Source organism: Sciurus vulgaris (genome assembly GCF_902686455.1).
Source record: "Sciurus vulgaris genome assembly, chromosome: 4".
NCBI lineage: Eukaryota > Metazoa > Chordata > Mammalia > Rodentia > Sciuridae > Sciurus > Sciurus vulgaris.
The window spans coordinates 175227188-175249812 of record NC_136464.1 but is presented as its reverse complement, the minus strand read 5'-3'; the positions used below and the strand labels follow the sequence as shown (position 1 = coordinate 175249812).

At 42.6% G+C, this 22625-nt stretch overlaps 1 protein-coding gene across 15 annotated transcripts in view; it reads left to right on the top strand.

Moving 5' to 3' along the window:
- The window catches only part of DOCK9 (dedicator of cytokinesis 9), a 276566-nt gene that overhangs the window by 98365 nt on the left and 155576 nt on the right, over positions 1 to 22625 (top strand). For 9 of the 15 annotated variants that reach the window (XM_079136877.1, XM_079136874.1, XM_079136876.1 and 6 more), the window contains exons 1-2: positions 4200 to 4357; positions 22314 to 22430. In XM_079136877.1, the coding sequence (XP_078993003.1) occupies positions 4232 to 4357; positions 22314 to 22430 (243 nt within the window). In that variant the 5' untranslated portion in view covers positions 4200 to 4231. Of the gene's footprint in view, positions 1 to 3906; positions 4358 to 22313; positions 22431 to 22625 lie in introns of those variants that run through there. The other 6 variants (XM_079136871.1, XM_079136879.1, XM_079136881.1 and 3 more) reach the window with 2 other exon arrangements.

Here is a 22625-nt window from a genome sequence, read left to right as displayed (position 1 = left end):
GCAATGCGTTTTGAGTGCCTTCAGTCCCAGAGATGGTGGGGACTTGGAGCTGGGTAAGATACAGTTCCTGCCCTCAGTGAACGTCCAGAACCACTGAAGAGTCAACAGGAACAAAGGCAGTAAAGGTAGTCTGTGCAAGGCTTCTTAACAGAGATACTGTAGTGCCCAGAGGTTAACAGAGGAGGAGCTGATTTATCCTGGCTGGTAGGATCAAGGGAGGTTTCCTGGGGAGGGTGGCATTGGAATTGGGTGCTGGGCATGAGGAGGGGGCTTCAGCTTCTCTGAATGTGATGGAAGTTCCTACCACAGGAAGAGAAAGATGGGATTGCAGCGTCTAAAATTACTTTCCTTAGAGTCAAAAATCACCCTTGGAAAATTCCTTAAATTCCTCTGAAGTTTTCGTGGTTTTGAGTACTTAGCCTATATGGTAATTTGTATGCATATTAAAAATTGAGAACTAAAAAGTATATACAGAATCATTCATTCCATCCTGCTTTGAAGTGTTCTTGTTTTCTTGCAAGTCTTACTGTGGTCTGTTGTAAGAGTGCAACTCTGTACCCTTAATACGTGTTCTAGTTGTGTTTGGTATTGTAAGGGTTAAATAAATAGTGTGTGAAAGCTCTGGAGTAGACAGTAGGAGCTCATGATGTCCAGAGGCCCCCACACGTACCTTGTTCTTAGAAGTGTTGTCAAGGAAAACTTGACCGCCTACTTCCTGCTCTTCTACAGTGGCATTTCCTCTGGTGGCTGTGCTGACCAGATGTCATCCTCATGCCTTCAGACCTTGCTCTCCTGAGTCTCTCAGAGAAACCACATCCTAGTCAGAGGTTTGGGCCCTGTGGTGGGATACCATGCCCTGCAGCTCTCTTTGACAGTCAGACTTGTGATCTGTCCTAGACGAGCAAGGTGGCTTGCCAGCGCTTCAAATGGCTTGAGAAGTCACCTAGTGGGACAGCTGACGAGAGGATCTCTGTTCCTCTAACCCTCAGAATTTTCTTCTTTCTTAAGTTGGGCCCTCTTGAAGGCGTTAGACTAGAAGACTGCTTTGCTCTCAGAATTGCTTTCCTTCATCCAGGGTTTAAGAACAATGCTCCGAGATGGGGTAAGAACAGCCGTGTGAATTGCCGCCATGTTTCCTACAGACATGTTGGGAACCCTGTCTACATTAATAAGTCCCCTTAATGTAACTGTCCCTGTGAGAAGCTTTTAAAAGAACCTACGTGCTTTACACCTTGGCATGTCTTCCCCTTGTGATAATACACAGCATGGAACTGATGTTTGCCTTTTTGTCATGGCTGTTTAGAAACTCAGAGCCAATTAAAAGTCTTTTCCTTGTGTACAAAAGAAACGTGAAGTCATTGCTGAACATTTTTGAAGACACAGAGATCGTCAAGAAGAAAGTGTTTCACTCATGGCATGAACAAGTGGGGTTCTAGATGAGTATTTGAAGACATCTTTTATAATCGAGCAGCGGAGAGGGAAGAGCGATTGATTTTTAATTGCTGACACTGTAACGTGTTGCAGGGACATAGTTGGTAGAATTGTCATATTAGATTAGTCAGCCAGAGTCCTGACTTTAAGACAAGGTTAATTTCTTCAGGTTGAAATAACAACAACAACAACAACGGGAGTTACCATTCACTAAATACCTACTATGTACCGGGCACTTAAAGACCACTTAAAGACTTTTTGACCCCTTTACTAAATTCCTTTGAGGGCATTGAACCCACATGCTCTGGTTATCAGTACTTGCTGGCTGGCCATCTGTATGTACTGTGCTTTATAGTAATTTATCACAGTTGGAATCAACTACTGGCTCAGCATCGTGCCAGATTTTCAGTGTGTACGCTGGGTTGGTGTTCCCGCTGCTGGCCACGCTGTCTTCTCTCTGTGTTTAAACCCTGTGCATCAGTTTCCTCCTCTGTAAAATGGGGGTAACTGTTACATAGAGGTGGGATACCTATGCAGGGCTTGAACAGGACACGGGGCACAGTGAGCACTATTAGCCTTTGTCAAATGGATAACCTTTTAAGTCCTTCCCATTCTTTACAGATACCAGGGTATTTTGACTCAACAAGTAGGAGAGCGATTCTCAAAGTGCAAAATCCTGGTAGCTTAATGACGACAGGTATTTGAGGAAGAACTGGGCTACTTAGACCTCCTAAGCCGCTTGGAAGAGGTTTTGAAGTTGTTGCCACGTTGAGCTTTACTGAGGCTCTGTTGGCTTTGTGCTCGTGATATCCATCCTTTCCTAGGGTGTCAAAAGCATTTGTGAATTTTGTTCTTTCAATCTGTGCATATGTAACTGAGACTCTGTTGTTTTTTCTGTCCTCTTGTGACTTCATAAAAACAAATTTTTAAAGTTCAGAGGCCACATCATTTTGAAACATTGCATTGATTAGAGAGCCTCTATTGATACCGAAGATGATCCAAGGTTTAGAAATTGGGTAATTAAAAATATTATTATAAAAGTCACTACTTTTTTTTTTAAAGAGATTCATTGATCTCTTTGTGATGTGTTACAAAATTAATACCCAATTTCAAGAATTCCCAGTATTTAAGTGGTAGAGCTTGGCTGTTGCAGTGAAGTAGCCAGAGCAGGTGCTGGTGGGAAGGAAGAGGCTGGGTGGACAGAGGGTGGCTTCTCTGCTTCTGCATAGACTGCGCTGAGTCCCCCTGGCCTCAGTTACTTTACCTAGAAAGTGGGACCCTTGTGCCTGCCTATATCTCATATACTTGCTTCTTTCTTTCCTCCAGGGCATGTACCTATGGCACCTTATTGTTGCAATATGACAACTAGATTTGTTGTTTACTTGCTACTACTGCTATTACCTACTGCTACTAAACGCTATCTCATTTCGAGGACGCAAACAGCAGAACTAAATGGGAAAAGCTCAGTAGTGTCCGAAGAGTATCCCAAAGTAATATTTAATCTCATCATTAATGCTCATTTTCCATGTAACTTCTTAATAAATACCCTAATACCTGTGTTTTAATTCTTCCTAGAAGAAGATTTTTTAAAAAATCACACTACCATGCCAGGTGTGTTGGTACATGCCTATAATCCCAGTAGCTTGGGAGTCTGAGACTGGAGGATCACAAGTTCAAAGCCAGACTCAGCAACATAGCGAGGCCCTTGGAAACTTAGCAAGACCCTGTCTCTATATAAAAAAGGGCTGGGGATGGGGCTCAGTGGTTAAGGGTCCCTGTGTTCAATACCTGGTACCAAAAAAAAAAAAAAAAAAAAATCACTCTACCATCAATATGAGGAAATAATAAAAATCACAGACTTTTGGAAGGACATATTTGGGATGCTGTTAGCATTGAACCATGGAATGATGACTCAGCTACTGTCCTGGGTTTTGTGTGTATCTATATTAATTTCATTCCTCTGTCATTAATGAAGTCTCTTCATCCTGCCTTCCCAGCTGGCTCCCAAGTTCCTTTGTTTTTTGTGGTCTTCTCAGTACCTAATACTGGGCATATTACCCTCAGGTTCATGCACATTTGTTGGTGTATTTAAAGAAATATTCTGTTTAGTGAAAGTGTCTATCAGGGTACATGGCTTTCCTGAACATGAGTTTATTAAACTTAGTGAGTGTCACCTTCCTGGTGTACGTAAGACTGAGGCTCTGTCAGGTTTGGCGACTGTTGTTCAGGGAGAAGCTCTCCCTGCTCCTGCACCGTGTGGGAACACCCTTGCCGGTTGCTTGCTCCTTCTTTGATCATCAGCCAAGCAGTTGGTGTTTAGCCATAACACAAGAAAGAATTCTGAAACCACGAGGCTTTAGAAGCGCCAGACGACCTAGCTGGCTCCCAAGCTCCGCAAACTTGAGATTGGAAGTGATTATGAAGGAGTCTAACTGCCTGCTTTTCTTTTAAACGGAGCACTATTTGGATTTGGGTTGATCTGGCCCACACCATGTGGAACAGACACAATGAGGCCGGTCTTTATCGGAGAGTCAGTACACTGTGTATTGTTCAGTTTGGCTTTGTTTTCCTGGCCAGCTAGCAGGAGCCTCCCATTTTCCGAGCAGTAGTAACACCCCTGGAGGCTGGCCTTTGCTGTCATGCTTCCCACCCCGCAGGCTCCGCAGACCCAGCGGTGTGGCTGACCCCTTGTGCCTGGGAAGCCAGTTTCCTTTCCTTCTCAGGCCACTGGCATGCGTGCTCAGCCAGGGACTTGCAGCTGTCCTGGTCGCAGACTGTCTGACTTGTGTTTTCAGTGAGGATGCAGGCTGATAAATGCAGGACGAGCAGTAGAAGTGTCAAAAAGGAGCTGGTGATCGAGTCCCCCCTGCAGTACAAGGACGCGGCTCAAGGAGAGGTGGAGGCAGACAGCCCCGGCCCTGTGCGGGTAAGAGCTCGTGTAGACCCTTGCTGTCTTGTGTTGGAGTTAAAAACTTGGTCTGCTTGCCTCTTGGAACCCCTTCTCTCTTTCCCTGTAGAAGGACTTAGGCTCCACTTTGATTCTTCTCTGTGAAGAAAGAAATGTTGACATTTTGTGGGTGAACGACGTTTCCAGGAGGCTTCTTGTATAGAACAGTTATGTATTGTTGAAAATTATGTCCTACCTGGCTGCACTGTTCCAGGGAGGTGCTTTTGAATCCCAACTGTAGGTCTGAGAAAAGGTCTGCTTTGCAGAATTAAAACCTTTTCTACATTATTTACGTTTTTGAGAACACAAGACAGGTACCTTTGGGGATTTTAAAGAAACCTAACTGTTGAATTTCCAGTTGATCTCTCTGACTTGTTTTAGCAGATTTGCCTTAAACAAAATAGAAAAGAACCTAAACTGTGAGCCAACTGACAGAGAAGTTTCTGTTCTTAACGTTAGCTAAATCTTAGCAGTTTGGATGAAGTCAAGCGCTTTGGTGGACTTTGTCAGGGAGGAATGTGAAAAATGGTTGTGTTGTTACCATCAATGAGTAGGTTGTGCTTCTCTCTCGGAATTTCTTTAGTACAATAAAGGCACATAATTTTTTAAGCAAGCTGCAAAAAGCAGCAGCATGCACTGCAAAAGGGGACAATCGAGCCTTTCAAATGATCTGTTAAAGGGATTGTTAAACTAATACTTAATGCTTTTATATAGTGATTTTTTTTTTAACACAGAGGATCAGTTTCTGTTACTATAAAATATGTGGTTACTACTTGACTTAATTTTCAATTAGCATCTGTAAGGATCTGAACTTAAACTTTCCTAAAACAGACTTGAATCGAACTGAAGTGCTCTCCCTCTGCAGCAGGTGAGGCTGCCTTCTGTTGCATTGCCTTCAAAATTATGTTGCTAACCTGAACTGAGGAAATCAGTCAACTGTGGTCTTTTCCCTGGAGATTCTTATCCTAGAGATGTAAGTTCCTCTTTCTTCACCCTCTGAATATGTTGCTGGGAAGTGTTATTTGTTACCTGGGATTCCTCCCTGCTGGCCTCACAGCTCACTCACCTATCGAGTTGCTGGAGCTGCTTACATGCTATGTGGCTCCAACTGCTCAAAGCTCCCCACTGATGTAGCTTGGGCTTTCTTGGAGGAAGTTGTGTGGTTTCAGTTCCCTTGTGAATAGTCTTAAATATCTCTCAATGATCCTCCAGATGTGTAGGAATATTTGTCTAGAGGAATGAATACATGTAAAGAGATGTCATGTGATTTCGTTTTTAATTACCTAGGTAACTTTTTATAATTTTTTGCTTCTCTTTTAAAAAAAAAATTGCTGTACTTATGTGGGTGTGGTGGTCTGCTCCTGTAATACCAGTGGCTCAGGAGGCTGAGGCAGGAGGATTGTGAGTTCAAAACCAGCCTCAGTAACTTAGTGAGTCCTAAGTAACTCAGTGAGACCCTGTCTCTAAATAAAATATAAAAAAGGGCTGGGGAGGTGGCTCAGTGGTTAAGTGTCCCTGGATTCACTCCCCAGTACCAAAAAAAAAAAAAAAAAATGGTGCTTCTGTTCCAGTTCCTTGTTCCTTCCTAGGTCAGATCTCACTCAGGCAGTTCTATGGAGAGGTCCTCATCCAGTGCAGTGGGTGAGGCTGCAGAAGCTGCACCTGGTGGGAACTTTCCCCAGGGCTCAGAAGCTTCTGGCCCTGTGGCGCCTTCTGCTCTGTGCGCCTTCTTCCTGCAGGGAAACAGATAAAAAGAACGAGTATCAGATAAAAGAAGTAAGGGGACATAAGCAGCGCCTCTGCCCAGGGCCGCTCTTACCTGTGTCCGTAGCTGCCCACAGCAAATGGGAGTTCAGCAAACTGCTGGGAATACGACCCATGTCTCAAGATGACTTTTCTAAGTGCGCAGACCCAGCCCTGAGATCTGTTTTTTGAAGTTCTATTCATGTATAATGTCAGCGGCCCATGTGCTTGGCGAGAATCCCCAAGTCTATAATTTGAGTAAGTTATACCAAGAGACATTTAAATATAGGTAATGTACTTTATTCAGAAAGTAGCATTTTGAAATCCAGTTTTGCTGGTTTTAGTTATGAACACAAAATAGCCTTTGGGAGAATATAGTTTGGAAAGGATAACAATAATTAATGCATGCAATGAGAAATGAAAATAGTGTAAAAGTGGGGCAGGCGGAAGCACCTTTATTCTTATTCTACTATTCTGTTAATACTTTGCTCATTATATTTCCATACTTTCTCTTATGCGTATGAGAGCATAACTTTTTTGGTGTGTTTGAGAACATACAATAGATTTCTGTGTTAATTTTCTCCAGAACACATAAAAAAAATCTTTGTTAGTATATGTAGATTTATGCTGTTATTTTTAATGACTATATAGTATTCCATTTTATGTTTCTACCACAATTTAGTGGTTACTCAATTTGTTACCAATTCTTTACAGTTAGTAACAGTGCCAAGGCAGATATACTGGTAAATATGTCTTAACGCACGTGTGCAAACCAGAAACCCTACTTTTTCTATTAGAAGTTTCCTCGTTTGGAATTAATGTTCACCCTCTGCCGTGGGTATATTTAGGATTTTCCTTAGCACTGGCTGCTTGTTCCAGATTAGTAAAATCAGTGTTTCTAAGAGTTGTATGACTTGGGCATTATAAAACTCCAGAAGCTGCAGGTTTCAACTTAAACAGGCACCTACGTAAGTGGGTCTTGTCCCCTGCATTGTGACAGTAAGTGGGGCAGGAAGTGCATGGGGAAACGTTGCTGTTCCTATCCAGTCTTGCTGCCAAACCCATTGAAAAATGGCTGTAGGCCATGGATGACTAACAGGAACAATCAGAATACTCTTGATGTCTACATGTTTGTTACCGTGCTTACATTTGAACATTATTTGAACATTACTATTTCTGACCCCAAACTCTGTAAAGTAGTTCTTGGAATTAATTTAGTCTAATTGTTATTACCCACACATTTAGAGGAAAAGGATGTGACCTCAGAGTCAAAAATGATTGGGTTCTAGATCAGTAAGTGGCCCCTTCATTGGATTACTTTCACGGGTAGGTGAGGACTCAGTGCAGGTCTTTTAGGAATTTCGAGGGTTGAAGGATGTGAAGCTGGAGAAGAGTTGGATTTCCACATGTAAGGTGTACTCCAATATTTTTTGGTGACAACTATCTTTTGAGATACATCTTTTGGATTTTTTATATTTTTATGGGATCATCAAGTGTTGAACACTGAACTCGAGTGCTTTAGTGTTTCAGTGAACACCCTACTGCTCTAGAGAACTACCGGAGACGACTGTGCATGTGCCCATGTAGAGCGGGCAGCCCATCATGTGGGAAGCCTCGCTCCTGAAGGGGGGGAATGAGCCGAAAGCCTTGTTTTCCCCTGAAGTTTCGTTTACTTTAGAGTAGCAGACTAAGTGAAGGAAGACACAAATGCTGAAGGATAAGTTTATTATGGGTAATGATCATGTTGTCAATATTCCGTAAGACTTTAAACTACTTGATTAATTAAATTATACTTAGGGGCCCGGGGTTGTGGCTCAGTGGTAGAGCGCTTGCCTAGCATGCGTGAGGTCCTGTGTTTGATCCTCAGCACCACATAAAAATAAAATAAAGGTATCGTATTCACCTACAACTAAAAAAAATATTTAAAAAAATTATACTTAGGAAACTGTTCTGCCTTATAGGTTTTCTTGTGTCTGCATAAACTACTTTAGAAGAACTTTGTTAATGATATTATGTGGATGATATTTAATAAGTGGTTTCTTTGTTTTAAAGCATTGGGAGATGTAGGAAAGCAGTTCCTGCAAGCTTTATGTAGACACATTTCCAAGTGACAGAAGCAGGAAACTTGACTTATTCAGGGCCATAAGTCTTCTCTACTGTGCTCTTAGAGTTTCCCTTTTATTTGCTTATTCATTATTAGTTCATTTCACTCACATTTTTAAGTCCTGAGATTTCCCAGACTTACTGGGTCATGTAATGGGGATTCAGAGGCCTTCCTGTCCCAGGCAAGGGGTTGGTTTGTGCCTTAGAAATGCTTTCGCATGATGATTTTTAGGCCCGGTGACTCTTATTCTCACCATTCTTTCCAAACACCCAGACAGGTAACACTGAAATACTCACATACTCACCAGCTCCAGGAATGTCAAGATCTTGGATATTTTAGCTCCTAAAGCAGCGATTGCTGGCTTTGCAGTCAGCACAGGGACCCCGACATTTCCTAGGAACAGTTTGCACGAAGGGGTTCCCACCGGCACGCAGCTGTTTTGGGGAGTGGTCGGTGGAAGGAATCTTTGAGGACTGCATGCTGGGGTAGTGGTGGGAGTGAGTATATTAATTTTGCCTGGCTTGCAAGCTGTCCCAGAGGAGCTTCCGTAACTGTCCTGCTTCACTGTAATGCCAAGCCACTCTTCTCTGTAGGGTTCTTGCTCACGCTGTGTTTCTTTTCTAAAGTTCTGTCATCAGAGTGGAGGCAGAGTGGCTGGTGGCTGTTTCTTTATAGCAAGGGTACTCCTGTTGTCTTATTTTGGTGCCTGGCTCTGGCCCAGCACTGTTTTGTGCCCACTAAATACATTATTTCAACTAACCCTCACAACTCAGAGGGGCAGGTGCTGTGCTTATTCTTCTCTTTATGATGAGGGAGCTGAGCACAGAGAAGTGAGGTAACTTGCTCAAAGTTATGCATTCAGTAAGTGGCAGAGCCAGGATTGCAGACTTCCGGTCGGGTTTTCTAAGATCCATGTTTAGACACATACAGTTTATTAACAAAAAGGAACATATTCGCTTGAGCTTGACATTGGGAATGTAAAGATGAACAAGCAAAGTAAAACATTTTGAATGATTAAAGTCCAGTTTATAAATAACCGTAATGTTTGAAGAAGACAGAGAAAGGGAATGGAAGCTGGCAGCTTGAATGAAAGTGTCTGCACGAGGGAGCATAGATTGACGGATTGTCAGAGTCCAGAGGCACATTGTTTTCCTTAATGTATTTCTTTTCTTTCTTTTAAAAATATTCTGCAGCATGATGCAGCGTAATCCTGAAATGTGTACTCCCTAATCAGTAAGACGGGCACTGTCATCCCCAGAGTGTCTGGAGGAGGCTGCCATGTGCCTCGCTGCTAGTGCTGAAAGGCAGTGGCTGGACACTAGGCAGCAGAACTGTGTTGCAGGTCCGTGGCGTGGCCGTCCCTAGAGAGCGCTTCGGAGAGCAGAGAGCCACCTTTTATCCCTGTCTGCCTCTCAGTCTCTGCAGATCACTTTCCCACCCCCTGCTCCTGGGCTTCAGTTTTCTCGCAGTAGGTTCTAGGTGTTAGTGTCTGATCCCAGGACCACCTGTGATGCAGTCAGGGCACAGTTTCTCTCCGTGACGTTTTGAGGCGTTGGAAGTTTTCAGTGCTCTTTGACAGATGTACATGCCACTTACTAGTGGGTCTCTGAGGGCCCTGCCAGCTTCCTGGGGAGGAGCTGGGGATTCCCTGCTGTTGACTTTCCTCCCAAGGGAAAGACAGCCAAGAGCCCAGTGCTCACTTTCAGGAGACCCACTTGCCACTTCTAAATGGAGACACTTCAGATGGAGGAAGGAGTGGGGACCGCCCTCTGACCTCTCATCTCCAAGGGCCCAATTGCCTGTTTTCCTTACTCCAGTCTTTCTAAGCACGGAGGTGGTTGTTAGTCTCCTGCTTAGTGCCTTTCTCTCTCCTGTGCAGAGAAGAGGAGAAAGCAACGGATTCCTTGCTTCTCAGAGGTTGGCTCTGAACTTGCCTGTTGACCTCACCTGCCTAAGCTTCCCAAATGTGTCAAAAGCTCATCGGGGAATTCATTTGCAGAGAATAGGGGCACAAAGGACTCCAGGAGAGTGGATCTGAGGATCACTCTCCTTTTCCTTCTTCCCTCTTTAACTTTGGAGACTTAGCCAACAATATCCAGCAGATGTGTCGAATTGCCATAAAGTAAAAAAGAATGTAATCGGAGGGACCCACTTGACTCATTTATGATGTGGATGCTGTGCCCTTAGCTGTCCTGTACCTCTGTTGCAACGTTAAAATGTCATGGAGGACTTGAGAACAATAAGGGCCAGCCTCAGTTCCCAGGGCCAAGCCCTCTCTCCGTTTCTCTGAGCCGACACCCCTTTCTTTTGTCAGTCCCACTTCTCCTGGTAGCCGGACCCGACACCTGAATACTCTGATGATTGGAGTGTCCTTGGAGTGATCATCCTGCGACCTGTTCACCGCAGCCTCCTAGGTGGGGGAGTCAGGACGCAGGACAAGGAAGGCTGCTCTTAGGGGAGAGAGCTGGGAAGAGGGGCCTGTGGAAACACGGAGCCCCACAGTTCACCTGCTTTGTGACAAGAACAGAACTTAATGTTTAGTCTCTGCTATGGTCATTTTCTCAAAAACCTTATGTTCCCAAGTAAAAATTTCAGGACCTGTATTGTTCGAGGTTGTTTTGCCATGAAGTTTAAAAAATTATCTGTATATTAAAATTTCATGTCTGTAATAATTTATAGAAAAAATAACATGACCCATATATATAATTTTATATTTCCTAGTAACCATGTTAAAGTAAAAAGAAACAGGTTTAATTCATTTTAATGATGTAAGTTTTAACCCAGTATTTCCAAAGTGGTGATCATTTCAGCATTTAAAATATAAATGCTTATTAAAATGTCAAGGTATTTTCCATTCTTTTAATTACACTAAGTCATTGATATTTAGTGTCTGTTTTATACCTATGGCACATCTGAATTAAGACTCATCACAGTTTAGGTGCTCAGCAGTCACATGTGGCTAGTAACTGTCCCATGGAACAGTGCAGGTCTATAAAATTCATGCATTTGGTAGCTTAAAAGCCTCAAAATAGGGAGTTGTCATTTTGAGGGTTGAGTCACTAGATGAGGTAACATATTTATAAATCAGCAGGGGAAAAAAAAGATTTAAGTGTAAGGTTAATTTTTACTTACAAATATCATGCCCTGAAGTATTCGATTGTATTATAAATTATTTATTACCTGATGTCATTATTGTTTGTCCAAGCATTCAAACCTTGATTTTTGGGAAAATTTAGCATTTTGGAGTAAGATTTTTAATGTTCTTGAAGGAGAAAATGAGAGTCATTCAAGCAGGGACTCCTTTGTCTTTTATCTCTGCAGTGTGAGACTGAAGTCTGACCGGCACAGGGCTGGGCAGAAAGGCTGTTTTGCTGACTCTGGTGGGACGCATCCCAGGGTAGAGCAGGAGGAACTGAGGTGCTGGGCAGGTGCTTGTGGTTCTAGAAATCTGAAATTACCTCATGCTCACTGCTCATGCATGGTGGGGAAGGTCCTGGGCTGGGGGCCAGGAGACCCAAGGTTCACCATCTGTGTGACCTTCATTAAATCATCCTACACCTGAGCTTCAGTTTCCTCATCTGAGAAAGTGATGATGTCAACATTACAGATTTTGGGGGAAGTTTGATGAGACAAGATGTATGTAATCTGGTAAAGGCATGTATGGTCACAGGGGCCAACGTTAGACTGAATTTGGACTACGTATGAATCTCATCCCTTCCATTTGGCAGGTTTCTGCTCTGTACCAGGTACTCTCTATTGAAACCCTGTGATGATAAGAACAGAAATTGCTATGTTTTCCATTTTCAGATGAGGATATGTAGATTTATGTAGTTAAGCAAGCAACTTGTCCCAAGGCCGTATCACCAATAAACAGTGGAGTGAGAGTTTTCAAAAAATATTTTATAGTATGAAATTTTCAAACATATACAAAAGTATATGAACAAGTAGAGTAGTTACCACACTGAGTGTGCATCAGAATCTTCTGGAAGGTTTTGCAGTGTTGCTGGGCCCCACCCAGAGCTGCTGATTCCAGAGTCCTGGGGTGAGTTTGCATTTCTAACAAGTTTCAGATACTGCTGATACTGCTGGTATGGAACTGAGCTTTGAGACCCACTGGGTTCGTATAATGAACATCCGTGTAACCTCCAATAATTGTAAACATATTGGGGACCAGGATTTAAATTCTCTCAACTTCTGCCCTTCAGTGGTCTCTGTGCTGCCTTTCTGCCAAAGTCTGCAGAAACTCTTTTTGGAGTCAGTTATGTGTATGAACATCCCACCCCTTACTCAGTATCTTAAAATAAGTAGCTTAAAGTAAGTTGTTTTGAAATCTGACTGAATCTGGCTTTTAGAGCCTTTTAGTTCAATTACTTGACCATGTTGAAGTTTCAAAAATACCTTTCCTTGCCCCTAGGAAGAACTGAGAATTATAGGCCATATGCTGAAAAAAGAAAAAAAGGAGAAAAAAGAATCTGTACCGTAAATTTTAAGAATTATTTATGCAGCTTCAATGGTGCATCTTTTCCTTTATTGCTTTCATTATTGCTTCCCACCTGTGAAAGAATGGCAGGCAGGTTAGTGTCCAGGAGACCCTGGCTTGCCTCAGGCTGTCTGCCTCAGCACTCCATTTTCCTTATACGCTTCCTTGACACATTTGACCCCTGCTCTGTGTCTGAAGAGAGAGAAAATGCTCTAAGCACAGTAAGAGAGCTGTTCCTATTCCTCTTCTTATATGACTCCTTGGGCATGGAGCGTGGAGTAGAGTCCCCTAAATTCCTGTCTTGTCTTCTTCATTAACATTCTCAGGAGCATCCCTGTTTGAGCACAGCTGACTAAAACGACTAAATGGGAGCAAAGAAATGCGTTTCAGTGAATTGGTATTAGCATTATTACTCTCTTTTATTACTTCAGTTTCCATCATGATGTTTCTCTTATACATTTTCCAGATGCTGTTGATTTGACAGTTCTTCAGTCTTTATAATAGGTTAATAATTTTGAAAAGCCATGGGTGCTTATAAAAATGACAAATGCCAAACTTAAAGTCTTTTTTTTTGGTTCTGGGAATTAAACCCAGGGGCCGTTAACCTCTGAGACACATCCCCAGCTGATTTATTTTTATCTTTTATTTTGAGACAGGGTCTCACTAAGTTGCTGAGGGCCTCACTAAAGTTGCTGAGGCTGGCCTCAAACTTCGGATCCTCCTACCTTACTTTCCCAAGTCTCTGGGATTACAGGCACGTGCCACTGTGCCAAGCAGCAGTGAGAGTCTTTTCCTTCTCTCAGACTGACTGATTTTGAGTATACAGGTTTTACTAATATGGACATGCCTTATGAAATAGAACCTTGGTCTGGTGACGACTTTTTAAATTTGAGTGCTTTTTAAAATACTGTTCAAAGGGAGAATTCAACATCTGATTGGTGTTTATAATATAAAACTGAATTCACAAGTGTGTCATTGTTGGTGTTAGCTTGTTCTGAGGATAACGCGACATTGCAGTGTGAGAACTATATTTAGATGCCTGAGAGTTTAGTGTTCCTTATTCATCTTCTACACAGTCTCCACACCATTAGCTGATGTGGCTCCATCCTCAGGTGGGAGCTTTCCTCCAAATCTAAGCTTAGGTAAGGTTCTCTTTCCTCTTGTGTTCTGTCATGTGCGGGTGTCAGTGAAAGTGCAAAAGTCAACACGCAGGCGAGGTTTCAGTAGAGGCTGAGGGGAGAGCCTGAGCCAGGGCAAGGGAGAGTCCCGAGGGCTTCAGGACGGTCCCTTCCCTTCCATGCTGCAGAATCGCCTCGTCTGTAACATGAGAGGTAATCTCAGGGTTGGATGTTTGCACCAGCTTATGGTGCTAACATTACTGAACCTGCTGCACTTTTTAAAAAACATGCTTCCAAACAGTTTCTAGATCATTCTCCCTCTACGTACAAATGAGCAGTCCCTATAGAATGGGATTTTATTGCGATTGCTGTGATGTCCTAGTTTAGAAGTCTGGGTTAAGGGCAGAGGAGGGGATTCTTTCTTTGAGCGTATTCTTAGGAGACGATGGGAGGTCATCTTCCTCTGGCTGGCGGATGGTGTGGGACATTGTTGAGCATCTCTCAGCCCCTGTGCTCCTTTTCCTTTTTGCTGGCTTTGGGCATTTCTTACTAGGGCCTGCCTGCCATCCTGGCCTCATCTTTTCCTGTAGGCTGTAGTCTAGGGGTGGGCACCTCAAAGTGAGCTAATCATTTGCACCCCCTCAAATGAATCCTCTTCAAATATTTGCTTCCATTTTCAAGGAGAGACTGGGGCTGGCAAGTTGGAGCCGGGGCCCAGGAGCCATTCCTTTTGCATTCCACCATTGCTCACCTGTTCAGAGCAGCCAAAGCTCTGCGGTCTCCTATTTCTCTGCAACCTGGAATCCTCAGTCCCTGACTTTCTCAGTCCACCCCGATCCTGGCCGAGTTGTTCTGCTCCCGCAGTCCCCTTTGGAAGCACCCCACATTGTTGGTTCCTTCATTTGTCCTACACGTAGTGACCGAGTACCACACTGTGCTGGATGCAGTTCTCGGTGCTGGGGAAAGCAGCAGATCAAAGAAGTCTCTGCCTTCATGGAGTTTATAATTTAGCTGTGGGACGGTCATGTTTTCTAGCTGTTCAGATGCACTCTCAGCTTCCCACTGCTATCACTCATTCTGCTCTGCTGTTCACACATGTCTTCCCTTTGGCTGTGAGCTCTTTGGGGCAGGGCCTGCAAACTTTTCATTGGTATCCCAAAGACCTGGCACAGTACACATGGATAGGCTCAGTAAACAACTGTGGAGAGGAGCTAGAACTGCACATAACATTTTATGGGCAAAGAAGGAAAGCAGCTGTTCATTTCCTGTTAGGGGAAAATGAGGATTCTTTCTTCAAATCTGACAACTTCAGAAGTTCTTGCTGGGTGCAGTGGCACACACCTGTAATCCTAGGGACTCAGGAGGCTGAGGCAAGAGGATTATGCATTCATGGCTAGTCTCGGCAACTTAGTGAGACCCTCTCTCAGAAATTTAAAAATGAAAAACAAAACAAAACACTCCTAGGTTCAAGCCCCAGTATCACAAAAAAGAAGAAAAAATTCTTGGTGGAGTTTGTAGAGAGAGTCACACGTTGGAGGGTAGCATGGAGTGCAGCAAGGTTTGTGGGCCTGCACTTGTTGGCACTTGGCTTCAGAAGCCCCTTTTTTTATCGCAGCCTGCTATGTCCCCTTCCCCAGCAACAGTGCTGGTGACCGGTTGGCAACATTGAGAAATGCTTTGTAAATGGAATAAATTTCAGGAAGAATTTTTGTCTCAGTCCATCAAGTAGCTTGTATCGCTATGCAGAGAAATCAAGGAAGTCTTAAATTCTTTATAAGCAGGAACGATGAATTTCTCATTTCTTAAAATAGAGTGCTTCAAGAATTGCCATTTCCTCAGTGTGCTATTTCAAGAAGTAGTATTCAGGATTTCAGCTTATGTTAACATTCAATAACCAGAGACAAAAAGACCAGGAAGACTGGAAAGTTCATGAGCAGCTCTCCTGCCTGAGGGACGTTATTCTCTGTTCACTTGAGCTTAGCTTTTATTTACCATGATTCGCAAAGCTTCATACAGGTTTGGCCAAGATTGAATTATTTCGTGGAATCTCATTTTCCTGGTGCTGAGACTCTCTTCCTTCAGATTGCTTTTCCATCTGGACTTCAGTTGCAGGAGTGTGCTGCCATAATGGGATGGGCCTAAAGTGCTGCTCAGTACTCTGGGTCTCCCGCCCCCGGCCGTTCTCAGTCCCTCCTGACACACACTGCATCAGTACTCAATTCAGCTTTTAATGTAAGCTTCTGTTTATGTTTTCTCTGGGATTAGCCCCTGAATTTCAGTGTCATCTCTATTATACAGTTTTCTCTATGTTAGGTCTTTTGTTTTTCTTTCTTTGTGCATCTCTCTGCTATTGTTGCCTGTTTTTATTTCGTATGTTCCTGGATAGTGGGGGAAAGTCTTTGTAAACTGATTGGCATAATTGAATATATGTGAAGCATTAACCTACAAATGTAAAGGGGAAAAAACCTTGTCATGCAAGCAGCATATTTAATAATAATAATAAGGTACACTTACTATATTCCTGTGGTTTGCCAGGCTCTGCCTTTGGTGTGCATTAACTCAGCTGACCAGTAACAGCCCCTGGGACTGCAAAGCTTGGCTCCCCAACTCACTGGGCCATCTTGCCTTTGATTTGATCAGCATTGTGTGCTATCTGCCTTATCAGGTATCTGCCCTACCAGGGCAGATCCAGGTTTTGTGAGAAACCACAGTTGAAAAAAATTCCAGAGACGATCTTTAAGAAAAATAATTCAAAACTTGAAAATTGAAATAAGGTATGAAAGTGAATATTTATTTAGAATTTGAGAAGAAATCCCTACAAACTACAAATTTTAAAAAGCTAACTCAACCCAGCAATCCAGGAAAACAATACATTTTATCAATGAACCTCTGGACATACCTCTATAATACTTTTTTGGCTTTATTTTCTTCGATCACCTCTTCATGTGATTATGACTTTGTGTTGTCATTCTTTATTACAAGGACAGATGATTCAGTGTTTCCCTTGGTGTAATTAGTCAAGATTTATATGGCATCCTTGAGAATTTAGAAAAGTTTCTCCCAGCTTCACATTTGGTAATGTCATAGGAATTTTTAGGATTGGAAAAACCTTTATTAAAGTTTCTTCCTTATGTGAGCCATATGATTTGGGGGCATTTTCAGTTAACTAATCATATATATATGTATACACCACCAAGTTGTTCTGTGGCCAGGCAACTTAGGACGTGTATGTATCTCCATATGGTCTCTCCTCTTGCACTTCTGTGTCATGACCTTGGGTGGACAGAGTACATGTACCTGCAAGTTTCCTGAGCCAAGAAGCCCAGCAACAATTAAACTACACTAGAACCTGTAGAGAGAGGGCCACGCATGTAAGGAGCATTAATCCTTATTATCTCACAGTAACCACGTCCCCGGGCTCTGGCCTGTGTGCTGAGGTGGCACAGAAGTAAGAAGATCCAGCCCTGCCCCAAGGCACTGATAGTGGAGGTGATGAGTTGTTCACAGGTGGCTGAACCCCATGGTCCAGGGAGATGCATCCCAGAACTGCTGCTGTCCAAGTGGCAGTAGGGGAAGGGAAAAGCTCTCCTTGGGTTGAGGGAGGTGGTTGAAAAAGGTCCTGGAGCAACTCTGCTTTAACTTTTTTGCCATGTTTACTCTCTGTGTAAGATTTATTTTTAGAGGAAGAACTCTGCTGCTGCAATGTTTGTAGCCCACTGGCTGTAGGGGTAGGAGGGTGGTAATAGGTGTGGAGGTGGGAGGGGCACGTGATTCCAGGAGAGGGTGCCTGGAGGCTTATGTCAGAAACAGTGGATGCAGCATTGCCTGCTTCCTGGGCCCAGGGCGTAGAGACATGTGCCTGACTAAGGAGGCTCCTTTGTCAGGTTAGGGAGTTCAAACCTTTGCCCCCCTGATGATTCTCATTCTTCATTCACACTTGGGAAGCATCACTTCCTTAGTGAAGTGACGAAACTTCAAGACTCATGAATGGCAGTTGGCTCACCAACTCCCTTAACTCTGCATTTTACTTCCCTGGCACCTCTTCCCGCCTTGAGTTGAATGTTTACAAGCCTGCCTTTCCCACTAGTCCAGGGCTTCTTAAACTCAGTTTCGTATGGCCATTCTCCAGAGCATTACAGCCCTGCCCACAAAACTGTGTATAATTTTGATTAATGTGTATCAACATTTTGTGGGAAGGGGGGCTCAAACCCAGGCTCTCCAAGGAGGTTATGAAGCTTAGCACTGGAAATCCTGGCTCATTCCTGGTTCATTATTAACCTGAGTTCTCTAGCATCCCTGGAGAGTTTGTTCAAACATCCCTAGAGAGCTGATACCCTCTCCTGGATTTTCTACTTCAGCTCTGGTGTGAGACCGCAGAATTTATGTTTGTAACAAGTTTCTAGGCAATTACTGAATCAGCTGGAACCTACTTTCAGAACCTCCGTTATAGACATTTTGTGGATCATAATTACCGTGGTACCTCTCCCTTTTTGGTTTCACAGGTGGCCAGAGAAATGTTCATAATCAAGAACTTTCTATCTTTTAAGCTGAAGGACTTGTGTACAGCTTGAGTTATATTCTTCATACACTATAAAAGCAGCAGTTAACCCAGTATAAGTTCTGCATTGTTAGATTCAGGGTTGGCCACCCCCACAGTGCTAAGGGAAACAGCACCCCGGAGTATTAAAAATCAAACTGGTAAATTTTAAAGCATGGTGGTATAGGACCTCTGGGCATGTCCACCCTTGACTGCCATTGGTTTGGGTATTTCTGGGTTTCTTTTGAAGATAAAAAACTAAGAACTTCACCCTTGGAGCTGTACTACCAGGGGAAGAACTGAAGATGAGCATGTTGGCTTTAAAGCCAGGGCCATCTGTATTAAGCCTTCTTCTAGACCAGGAGTTGATAATTAGTCTTTTGTCCTTTTGCTGCCAGTGAGATGTTCCTGTCCTCAATCTTAATGCAGTCAGTTCCCCACCCAGTGGGCTGTCCCCTCCCCCTCCTTGAGCACCTGGGAAAGCTTAGTGGCACTGAAGAACAGTGAACAGCTGTGGCAGTGAATCATCCATTGAAAGAACAGAAAATAGGCCACTATCCTCCTATCCCATGGTTGAATAGAGCAGCCTCAGGATCTACCTCCCAGTCCCTCAAGCCTCTGTCTTCTGCCATTTCTTTGTGTTTCTTCTCTCTCCCTCTTTCTCTTCCTCCTTTTCTTCCCTCATCTCTGCCTCCACACTCCAAGGGGCATGTCCCTCCACCCTCTTCTGGCTGTGTCTGGGCTATGTCTGGTCTTGTTTCCTTTCCTTCCCTCCCCACTCTCCTTTCCTAGCCTTTCTCCTCTGATCGTTTCTTCCTCTCCCACCCCACCCAAGGTCTCCTATAGAAGGGAGGCACTGTGCCAGTTTTGTAGTAGAAGCAAGAGCTTTTGCTTTCACAACTTAGAAGACAGGTGTGTCACTGTCAGTAGGCCCTTTCCCCTGGCGTCAGTCATTCTGCTGTGGCCCTCACTCCCTGCAGCTACTGAAGACCTCTCCCAAGTCAGGACACTAGGAGTTGGTTCATAAAGTCACCTTAGGGTTTGTACAAGTTTGAGTTTTTACATTCCTTGATACAGGTGATCCTCCATGAGAGTTTCCTGATTGTTGATATCGGCCCCTGGTTGTTCCTCCTTGATGAGCATCCTCTGTCTTTCACAGGAACGGAGGCTTGCGAACTCTCCTCTCATATTTACTATGGTTGTTCACTGGTGAGCACAGAGTGTTAAAAGGCAGTCCAGTATGGGAAAGAGAGTTCTGTTTTACGGAGAGCTGTGTCCTAATCCAGCCCCCTTGGAAAATTGGTAGGATGCTTTGGGAAATTAGCTCACTTTGTGATCAGCGTCACTTGTTGAATGGATTGTGATCTGACTGAAAAGGCCTTGGAAGTGACACTCTGGCTCACAAAAGCAAGCTATTACGAATATCCTCAGCTTGCATCCTGCCATTGAATACCTCTAAGATACATTCAGGGGAAAACAATAATTTGTATAATTAAGAATATTTTTAAGTCATTAAATCTCATAAGCAACCCAAGTTTAGTCAAGTTGTGAGAAGTAATCATTAAATACTTTCAAGAGTTGTAAGCATGTTGTCTTTATTTGTCTATAGATAGAAAACATATCAGTAGTTGAACATGGAAACAATATAGAGAGTTATTAAATTGGTGACAGGTTATTAACTACTGGCGAATAAAGATAACTCCAAAACTTGGGCCAGCAACTTATACCATTGGGCCAAATCTGACCGTTGCCTATTTTTAATAAATAAAGTTTTGTTGAAACACTTCCTTGTTTATTTCTTTATTATCCCTGCTGCTTTTGTGTCATGCGCTTATTTGAGTTTTATTAGGAACATGGAAATGGTTCCTTAGGAAAATGTTGTTAATTATGGCATTCATTCATTTTGCCAGTTAGCGTTTACTAACTGGTTATTATATTCAGTATAACAAACAGAAATACAAGGATGAATTTTATTCTTAAATTGAATTCAGATATTTTGGATAATACTTTTTTCCCTGAGATGATTTTTTATTTTTAAAATAATTACTTTGTATAAGTTTTTTTGAAAGTAAAAACAATCAGGTGTTACATTTTGTAAGAATTACCTACATTTACATTATTACACATTATAAATTACCTAGACTTTCACTATAGATAGCTTTACTTTGCACAGTTTTTAGTTTCTGTCCACTGCACATATTTTGCCTAATTGTGCAATTATTTGGCCATGGCTTTTTTTTTTTTTTTTTTTTTTTTTTTTTTTTTTTTTTTAGAATGTCAAAACATCTCATTAGAGTCTGCTTAAATCAAGTAATTGAAGTTAAATATGAGTATTTATCTGTATCTTAGGCAGAGCAAGCTGACTGTTGACCCCTACTCCAGAATTTCAGGGACTGAACAGAGCAGATGGTTTCATTCTTGCTTACTGGATATTTCAGTGCCTCTTTAAACTGGCAGCCTTCTACAGGGTGGTTCAGGATCCAGAGGCCTTCCATCTTAGGGCTTCACCTCCCCTCAGGCTTCAAGGCATCTGTTGGATCCTGTGCTTGTGGCTGGTCATGGAAAGTGGGGATGGGAGGGCATCACCTGGGAAGCTTTTATGGGCCAGGGTGGCAGTGGTCATATTCCTTCTACTTGTATGCCACTGGCCAGAAAATAGTCTTGTGACCACAGCTAACCTCAGGGAGATTAGGAAATACATTAGAAAGGAAAGGACACAGGTTTGGGGAACACATAGCAGCCTCAGTCACAATTCTCAAAGTAGGTGCCACATACCAGATGTTGTTTAGTTTAGTTTTGTTTTTGGTACCAGAGGACTTAACCACTGAGCCACATTCCTAGCCCTTTTTTATATTTTATTTAGACACAGGGTCTTGTTGAATTGCTTAGGGCCTCGATAAGTTGCTGAGGCTGACTTTGAACTTCCAATCCTCCTGCCTCAGCTTCTCGAGCTGCTGGGATTACAGGCATGCACCACCGTGCCTGGCCCAGATGTCTTTAATATATTTCCTATATATGAATTGTGACTGTAATATAGATAACATTTATTGAGATTATATACAACTGATGCTTTTTTATTGTTTCAAAAAATAATCTTGCAGTAACTATTGATTAAATAGATTTAGTTACTTCTAACCGTGTGTGTGTATGTGTGTCTGTATGTATAGATATAGATATGCTTGTGCCTATTTTAGCATTTGACATATGGTACTATAGTTAATTGAGTTTGTATTTCCATCACTAAACTAGCTCAGTCAGTGCCTTGCACATGGAAAGTAACCATAAATATGGTGACAGTGATGCTGTAGATCAAAGAGATTTTTCTTACTGAGAAGATAAATTTTGGAAATAGCTAGAAAAGCCACATTATCTCTTTTTCCCAGTTTGTTTTCTATTCAGTGCATGCTGGAGATGGATATCTATGGCCCTTAGGGTTTACCCACAGCCCTGTTGGGCGCTTGCCTGGCTTTGATCAAGCTCATATTTTTCTGTGTTCAGGCATTATATATGTAAGTATATAGATACTTTACTAGGGATATTTGGAGACTCAGGGTTCCATGGAGCTTTACATGAAATAGGCACATTTAGTTGTGTGCCAGGAGGAATGAGCCTTCATTGGCAGGCCACAGCTGGTTTCCCTAACCAGGGCAGTTCTGACAGGCCTGAAGACTTGGAAGGGGACCAGTCTAGCCAGGGGTGACCCAAGAAATAACTGGACGTTCCACCAGAATGCAGACTTCCTTTGTGCTTGAAGACAGGGTACCACGTAAAGGGTCTTTTTTTCTCTTTGAAAACAACTTTTCTTCCATTTCTGTTTCTTCCAATAGCAAAACTAATACATGAATTGAAGAAAAGTTGGAAAACATACAGTATAGAATGTATAAAGTTTTTTAATCTTAAGAAAGTGAGTTTATCTATAACAATGTTTAATTGATTTATTTTTTATCTTGCAGGCCAAGCCAAAGCTAATTGAGCCACTCGACTATGAAAATGTCATTGTCCAGAAGAAGACTCAGATCCTGAATGACTGTTTGAGGGAGATGCTACTCTTCCCTTACGATGACTTTCAGGTAAGACTTGGGTTTCTGTCAACAGAATCATGTACTTGATCTTTACAAACTCTTCCATCTATTTGGTTAATTAATTAATGATTTTAAAAGGTGAAAAGATGTTATTTAAGAGAGAAAAGTTATGTTGTAATGTTATTATATACTTCATATGGTCATATTTTGAGTGATTATATTTTTGCACATATATTCATAATA